Source organism: Xenopus laevis, chromosome 1L (genome assembly GCF_017654675.1).
Source record: "Xenopus laevis strain J_2021 chromosome 1L, Xenopus_laevis_v10.1, whole genome shotgun sequence".
NCBI classification, from domain to species: Eukaryota; Metazoa; Chordata; class Amphibia; order Anura; family Pipidae; genus Xenopus; species Xenopus laevis.
Window position 1 is genome coordinate 21709123 of NC_054371.1, and position 8941 is coordinate 21718063.

At 42.6% G+C, this 8941-nt stretch overlaps 1 protein-coding gene across 8 annotated transcripts in view; it reads left to right on the forward strand.

Annotated features, from left to right (window-relative positions):
• Window positions 1-8668, forward strand: part of fgfr3.L (fibroblast growth factor receptor 3 (achondroplasia, thanatophoric dwarfism) L homeolog) — a 73760-nt gene extending 65092 nt beyond the window's left edge. For 7 of the 8 annotated variants that reach the window (XM_041583291.1, XM_041583299.1, XM_041583282.1 and 4 more), the window contains exons 15-18: window positions 1353-1423; window positions 3392-3529; window positions 4794-4899; window positions 6925-7349. In XM_041583291.1, the coding sequence (XP_041439225.1) occupies window positions 1353-1423; window positions 3392-3529; window positions 4794-4899; window positions 6925-7089 (480 nt within the window). In that variant the 3' untranslated portion in view covers window positions 7090-7349. 8 annotated transcript variants of the gene reach the window in all.
• The last annotated feature ends 273 nt before the right edge of the window (window positions 8669-8941 follow it).

Genomic DNA, 8941 nt, shown 5'->3' on the forward strand with positions numbered 1-8941 from the left:
AGGGTCATTTGCACCATAGCAATGAGATTGTTAACACTGCTTAATAAACAACGAAATAACTCCAAACCCACAAATAATGAAAAACTAAAACCAATTGCAAAATATCTCAGAATTAGGGATGGGCGAATTTAACCCGTTTCGTTTCGCCAAAAGTCTACGGGCCACAAAAACATTGTCATGCTGCGACATTTTTTTGACGCACGCCGTCATACAAGTCTATGGGTGTCGTTTCCACGGCGAAACAAGGCGAAAAAAATCGTCCATCCTTACTCAGAATGTCACTCTCAACATCATACTAAAAGTTATCGCAAAGGTGAACAACCACATTTAAGAGTCTCTGCTGTGAGACTGCGGGGAGCAAGATTACAGAGGGCCACATGTTTGGTATCACTGCCTGTGTTACTGCACCTAAAGAAAATCAGCAATTGGTCAACATAAATGCCCTAGTTAGTGTGAGAGTAAAGGTGGCCATAGACTCCAAGATCCGCTCGTTTGGCAACATCGCCAAACGAGCGGATCTTTCCCCGATATGCCACTAAACTGCATGGCTATATCGGGGGTAATTCGAACGTTCGGCCGTATGGCTGAATGATCGAATTACGATTCGCTAAGCGGCTCAGACGGGTCGGTCGGATAAAAATCCAACCTTCCCGATCGATATCGTGGCCAGATATCGATCGGGAAGACCCGTCAGAAGCCCCTATACACGGGCAGATAGGCTGTCAAATCGGTCCAAACGACCGATATCGGCAGCTTTATCTGCCCGTGTATGGCCACCTTAAGGGCACACGTTAAGATTCGGGGGGATTTAGTCTCCGACAAATTGCCTCTTCTTTGTTCGACTAATCTCCCCGAAAAGCCTTCCCACTGGCTAGAATCTAAATGCCTCATGAGAAAACTTCGGACGTCTTCGAAAAACGAAACGATCCGAGTGCAATCCCACCGGCGATTTAGAATCTAGCCAGTGGAAAGGCTTTTCGGGGAGATTAGTCCCCTGAAGAAGAGGCGATTAGTCGCCGGGCGACTAAATCTCCCCGAATCTTCACGTCTGTCTCTGCCCTAAAACTGCAGTACATTCTCTAATCAAGTTGTGTTTCTGTTCCGCTGCTACAATAAAGCCATGTTTTCCCACTGTTATGCGAGAGCCAATGATGATAGCCAACACAAATAAGCATTTTCACCCTGCGGAGTCACTTATTCACTGTTAATCTGTTTACCCGCACCCATTATCTGTAACCAGAAAGAGGCTGAAGTCAGCGGGTGGAAGTGTTAGATAGGGGGAGATTGGAGGGTGCCATTGTGACTGCTCCCATGTGCTGACGTAACAATCTCTTCTGTCTTCCCAATTACAGGGTCGGCTGCCAGTCAAATGGATGGCTCCGGAAGCTTTGTTCGACCGTATCTACACTCATCAGAGCGATGTGTAAGCATTAACTGCCCACAAAGGCACAATTCCTTCACTAAGCATTCTGAGAACAAACGAGTGGTAGTTTATCCAGCTAGTAATGGGTAACCAATGCAAAATAACATCTTCTAGAAAGTGTAAAGCTGGCCATACATGAAGTGATCCGCTCGTCTGGCAAAATCGCCAAACAAGCGGATCTTTCACCGATATGCCCACTAACGGCAGGGCTATATTGGGGTAATCCGAAGATTCGGCCCTAGGGCTGAACAACCGGATTACAACGAGGAGCAATGGGCTCCGACGGGTTGGTCGGCGGAAAAATTAAACCTTCCCGATCGATATCTGGCCACGATATTGATCGGGAAGGTTTCATTTTTCCAACCCGTCGGAAGCCCCCATATACGGGCAGATAAATTGCGGAATTAGTCTAAAAGACTGATATCGGCAGCTTTATCTGCCTGTGTATTGCACCTTTAGGTGCTCCTGGCGCACCCCCTGCTGTGAATCTGGAAAAAACAGTTTGAAGCAACTTTAAAGGGGTGGTTCACTTTTAAGTCCACTTTTGGTATATTATACAATGGCTTATTCTAAGCAACCTTTCAATTGGTCTTTATTTTTTTTCTTTGCTTGCCCTTTAAGTGTTTAATGGGTTAAAAAGCTGTCCACAATGGGTGCAAGAGCTGGGGAAAGGGCACAAACACAGGGACAGAGCAATAACTTGCTTAAAGGAAACTTCGCCGGGCGACTAATCGCATCTTCTGTGGAGCGACAATCTCCCCGAACTACCTTTTCCCCTGCTGTAATGAGAAATTGCCAATGCACTCGCGGCGCTTAGATTTCTGAAGTTGCCTCACAAAGAAACTTCGCCGGGCGACTAATCTCCCCGAATCTAAGCGTGTGTCTGCCCTTAAAGGGCAGCTCCAATCCAGGCTAGTGAATAAAGATATGATCTTTATTATAAAAGCAGTAACACATCTTTAGCCTATGGGAGCTAGCACACAGGCAGATTCGAGGAGATTTAGTCGCCTGGCGACTAATCGCCTTTTCTGCGGGGCAACAATCTCCCCAAACTGCCTTCCGCTTGCTATAATGAGAAAATGACAGCCCCAATGCACTCGCAGCGCTTTGATTTCCGAAGTTGCCCGAAATTAGTCACCCGGCGAAGTTTCCTTGTGAGGCAACTTCGGACGACAGTCATTGGTGCTGGCGTTTTCTCATTATAGCAGCCAGAAGGCAGTTCGGGAGATTTTCGCTGCGCAGAAGAGGCAATTAGTCGCCAGGCGAATCTGCCCGTGTGTTTAAACCCTAACACTTTGGGCCTCTGACTGTCTATGGTATAAAAACGCATCAGGCAAAAGTGTTACTTTTTTTTTTAAATATATATATAATAAAGATAATTTCTTTATTCAATTGGGTCTGCCCTTTTTACCGTGAGTATATTTATCGGTGAGTTGTTATTTTTGAGCAATGAGTAAAGTTAAACCTACAGCAGACCCCATTCTATCAATCTAATGTGTTACTGATGGATTTCCTTAGTCCCGGTCTCTGTAGAATAAAGGTGGGCAATTATTTTCATGGGCGTCCCGTGGATGCGCCGGTCTCAAAGCTTTGGTTGTCGCTCCATTCACGTCCCACTGTGCTGGAATTCAGCAGAGGGAATCGGTGCATGGCTAATTTGATTTGTTCCATTCACTGAGACTGGTGGAAATCTCAACAAAGAGGGGACTGGCGTAATGGAGAAGCTGTCAGCCGTCTGATTAAATGCTCATTTCAATTTCAGCCTAAAGGTTTTTTTTTATTATAGCTTTGCTATTGAGCACGGCCGGTAGAGATCTCCAAGTAACTAGTAAAAAAAAAAAATTGCCCGGGCAATTAGTCATGGTGCTGATGACTCTGTTAGTTATGCATGGCTGCCCGCAAATAAACCCTGGTCCTCATACAGAAAGGATCCCTTGTGAATGGGAAATGTCTCTCTTTAATTCCCAGATGGTCGTACGGAGTGCTGCTGTGGGAGATATTTACACTGGGGGGCTCGCCCTACCCAGGGATCCCAGTAGAGGAACTCTTTAAACTATTGAAAGAAGGCCACAGAATGGACAAGCCAGCAAACTGCACACATGAACTGTAAGTGACTGCAGCCCTTTTGTCTTGCGTATACTAGCTCCATTCATATACAGACACTTAAAGAGCCACTATACCTTCCTGGGGTTTTTTTTTTTTCACTTTGGATTTGCTTAATGGAACTAAGGAGAGTTGAGTGAATGTTTATTTTTCCATAGCTGTTGAGCTTCCATGATGTTTAATCCTTAAAGGAGAAGGAAAGGTTAAAATTAAGTAAGCTTTATCAGAAAGGTCTATATAAATACACCAGTAAACCCTCAAAGTAATGCTGCTCTGAGTCCTCTGTCAAAAGAAACACTGCATTTCTTTCCTTCTATTGTGTACTCATGGGCTTCTGTATCAGACTTCATGTTTTCAGCTTAAACCTCCAGGGCTAGGGCTTGAGCATGCTCAGTTTGCTCCTCTCTCCCCCTCCCTTCTCTGCTGTAATCTGAGCCCAGAGTTATGAGTGAGCAGGGAGAGACTCAGGCAGGAAGTGGTCACACCAAGCTAATACTGCAGCTGCTATCCTAAAGATACAGAGAGCTTCTAGAGCTGTTTACTCACATTTACATTCTACAGAATAAATATTGCATTCAAGCTTGCACTATTGCAAATAATCTATTGGCAATAAATTGCCTCCATAGCTTTCCTTCTCCTTTAAATAGACCAATAGAAGCTGCCGACTCTGTCCCTACAGGCTGAGTTTGCATCGTATTGCTCAGTGTATAGGGACAACAATGGGCCTGCACGACCGATATCTGCCATATAGCAATAGGGAAAATGATAAAATCTTTACCAGAAGTAGGTGTTGATTTGGTCCATGTCCCTCGGGCTTCCATAGACCCCAACTCCCAAAGTCCAACAGATGTAACTTAATCTCCTCTAAGATGCCATAAATCTATAAGTCTTCTCCTAGGCAGACAGGAGAATTGAGGGCATAGCAGCCCTTTAAAGGCCAAGCAAACCAAGACTAGTATTGTGAAATGGAAAACATGAAAGAAAGTTTTTCTGCCTAACGCTATATATAGATTTTGTCATTTGCCATCAGTAGCTGCGCCTGTGCGCCTTTGATGACAGCCTCGTGTCAAGCATCAATGTTATGTTAATTCCCAAATTTCCTATAGAAAAAGGGTATCCAGCCTGAGGTTCTGCAGCCATATATTAACTACAACTCCCAGCATGCCTTCATACGACTGCCTTCATCTCTATTTGTTCTTCAGCTCCAAGCAGGCTATTCCTGTTGTAGAATGTGAGATTCAGTCTGTTCTTTCCCCCCTGCTCTCAGGTATATGATCATGAGAGAGTGCTGGCACGCTGTCCCATCGCAAAGACCAACCTTCAAGCAGCTGGTTGAAGACCTTGACCGCGTTCTTACTGTAACATCTACTGATGTAAGTGTGTGTTTATATATATATATATATATATATATATATATATATATATATATATATATATATATATATATATATATATATATATAATATATATAGATATATATATATATATATATATAGATATATATAGATATAGATATATACAATAAAGATATATATATATATATACAAGGAGTGTTGCTGTTGATTTATATTCATTATTTACCCTTTGGTTGCTTCGGATTTGGAGGAGGAGGAACTGGATTTAAGAGCATCAGTGATACTTGGGCTGGGCATCTAGTTCCAGTTGCACCTGTATAGTTTGCATCTTTGTACTGTACATACAACTGTGTGTAGTGATGAGCTAATCTGCAAAAATGCGAAACAATTCATGAAACATTGACATTTCGTGAAACGCATTGAAGTCAATGGACGTTTCTACGAGCGACAAATTTTTACGATCGCAACAATTATTCTAGCTCCAAATAAATTAATGTCAATGTGCAAATTAGGATTCTGTGCATCCATAGTTTTTTCTTAAGGCGACTTTTTTCTCCAAATACATTAAAGTCAATGGCCGTTTTTTCTTATGGCAACTTTTTTTCTCCAAATGCATTAAAGTTAATGGGCGTTTTTCCTATGCACCGAATCCACTATTTGGGATTTGGCCGAATCCTTGGTGAAAGATTTGGCCAAATACTGAACCGAATCCTAATATGCAAATTAGGGGCAGGAAAGGAAAAAGTGGAAACAAATCTTCTTTTGTGACAAAAAGTCACATGATTTCCCTACCTGCCCCTAATTTACGTATGCAAATTAGGATTCGGATTCAGTTTGGCCAGGCACAAGGATTCGGCTGAATCCTGCTAAAAAAGGCAAAATCCTGAATCCTGGATTCGGTGCATCCCTAGTCTTTTCCTATGACTATTTTTTTGTCCAAATGCATTAAAGTCGATAAGCGTTTTTTCTTATGGCAACTTTTTTCTCCAAATGCATTAGGGTCAGGGCAAACAGGCAGATTCAGGGAGATTAGTCGCCCGGCGACAAATCTCCTCTTCTCCGGGGCCACTAATCTCCGTAAACTCCCTTCCTGTTGGCTAAAATGTAAACGGGCAACTTCGTAAAATGAAACACTCCGTGTGCTTTCCCGCCGACAATTTACATTTTAGCCAATGGGAAGTAAGGGGAGGCAGTTGGGGAGATTAGTCGCCCGAAAAAGAGGAGGTTTTCGCTGGGCGACTAATCTCCCCGTTAAAGTCAATGGCCATTTTTTCTTATAGTGTCTTTTTTCTCCAAACGCATTAAATTCAATGCGTGTTTTTTCTTATGGCGACTTTTTTGTACTAATACATTAAAGTCAATGGGCGTTTAAAGGGCATGTAAAGTCTAAAATAGAATAAGGCTAGAAATGCTGTATTTTGTATACTAAATATAAACATGAACTTACTGCACCACAAGCCTAATCAAACAAATAATTTATGCTTTCAAAGTTGGCTACAGGGGGTCACCATCTTGTAACTTTTGTTAAACATCCTTGCAAGACTAAGACTGTGCACATGCTCAGTGTGGTCTGGGCTGCTTAGGGATCGTCATAAACAAAGCTGCTTGAGTTCTGCATGGCTGGGAAGTAAGGCGGGGGCTCCCCCTGCTGTTCATAAGTATGATTGTTTCCCTGCTCAGCAGTTAGGGACCATCTGACAATTCCTATCCACAGCAGTAAATGAAGGGAGAATTTCACTGCATACAGTCAGGTTAATTATAAAAACAGTAGACATTTTTTAATTAAAGTATATTGGAGATAGGTTTCTTTTTCATTAAAGAAAGTAAAAATGGGATTTTATTTTTTTGCCTTTACATAACCTTTAATCTTATGGCAATTTTTTCTCTAAATGCATTAAAGTCAATAGGCGTTTTTTCTAATGGCAACTTTTTTCTCCAAATGCATTAATGGGCGGTTTTTCTAATGCATTAAAGACTCCATGACGAATCCATGGCTGGCAAATGAATTCGCTCATCACTAATTATGTATATTTTGTCTTTCAGGAGTACCTGGACCTGTCGGTACCATTCGAGCAGTATTCCCCGGCGGGCCAAGACAGTAACAGCACCTGCTCCTCGGGGGACGACTCAGTCTTTGCTCATGACATTTTACCCGATGAACCGTGTCTTCCCAAACAACAGCAGTACAACGGCGCCATCCGAACATGACTGCGGAGGGACATAGAAACGGGAACGTTGAAGGAATGTAGACTTGAGCCCAAGGAGGAAGCTCCCCCAGCTGGATTGTATTTTTTTGAGCCGTAGAAATCACTTGCTGTACTCAAAGTCAAGAAGCACTGTTTCACCTGAAGGAACTAATCTTGTGCCAAAATACAAAAATGTTAAAATATCTAATTATATATATATATTGAGAGAAAAAAAACAAGTGGGAGAGAGAATGTTAAAGGTCGGAGGACGGACAGGGTGACCTCCAGCCATATGCTATAGAGTGCCAGAGACAACCATTCCGTGCCTGACATGTGAGAGACTGACGTTCCGCAGAGGAACTGCGATTCTATAGAATGTAAACCTTGCTCTTCTCTTTATGCAATATGATCAACGTGATTGGGCGACTCTGATCGGATCATGTCACCGTGCTCACCAATTTTTACAGATTTACACTATGGGGGGAGGGGTGGGATTGTTTCTTTTTTTTTTAATACGCACAGTTGAATCATCACCATGTAATGTATCGCTAATCGATAACTTCACCGTGAATGTTGAACTCCCATCATACCCCAGCTTGTGGCTGCCGGTGAACGCTGGGAGATGTATCCTGGGAATAGGTGGGAAAGCAAAGATCAAAAAGGTATTCCCACTTACATTCACGACTTTAGTAAGGATCATTGAAAATGCCCTGCTTTATAGGGAAAAAAAAAAATTTATATAGGTTTCCCCTTAAAGGAGAACTTAAGCCTAACTAAAGAAGTAGCTAGAAATGTTGTACATTATGTTTTGGGCTTCTGTACCAGCCCAAGGCAACCACAGCCCTTTAGCAGTAAAGATCTGTGTCTCCAAAGATGCCCCAGTAGCTCCCCATCTTCTTTTCTGCTGATTCACTGCACATGCTCTGTGCTGCTGTGACTTACTGAGCTTAGGGACCCACTCACAATATACAGTACACATAGAATAGGAATGTCACAATATAAGGCTGATTAGTAATTAATACAGATAATTACTACATGGCAGCACAGAAACCAGTGCAATTAGCATCAGAATTTAATAATCAGCAAACCTGTAGCATCAGCTTATATTACAGGGGAAGCTCATTTTCTGCTGGATAATTAGTGACGAGCCCTAAGCTTAGCTTCTCAACAGCCAATCAGAGCCCACTGAGCATGTGAGTGTCACAGACACTTTCCAAGATGGTGACCCCTGTGACAAGTTTGAAGTCCTGGATCATTGCTGCTATTGACAAGCTGAAACTTTAGGCTGGTGCAATAAGTTCACTATATAAAATATGGCATTTTTAGCCCTATTCATTTTTAGTTCTCCTTTAAGTAGGAGGGCATTGCTTTTTGGGGGAACAGAACATTGCTTCTTGTACATGTGTGAAGTGGAAGCTTCTGTATGGTAGAGGCACGTTGCCTAAACTGAAACAGAACAGCACCCCTAGTGGTCATACATCAATGCTTTTGATTCTGTATAGAATTCACCGATCGAGCCGAGCAGTATGGAATCTCCCACACGTGCACAGTTCCCCTCGCTCTTTCTGGATGTTCATTTTAATGGAATAACAGGCGCAAAAGAAAAAAAAAATCGCTCCAATCAGCTTTGATCGTTTACTGATCTGCTGGGTTTAGAATAATGAAACAAAGCATCTGATTGGCCCAAACCCTCTGTCTGTTACTACATTGACATTGAAGGATCCTTTTAGAAAATTGTCTGCCATATTGGCATATTTTGCTGTAGACGGCGAAAGAATGAACCAATTGTGACTGTTCTCCATTACTAGAACCAGCGGCCGCAAACACAAAGCTCTCGCCCACGCTGGGAATAGAAGTTCAGCAAACACAGACCG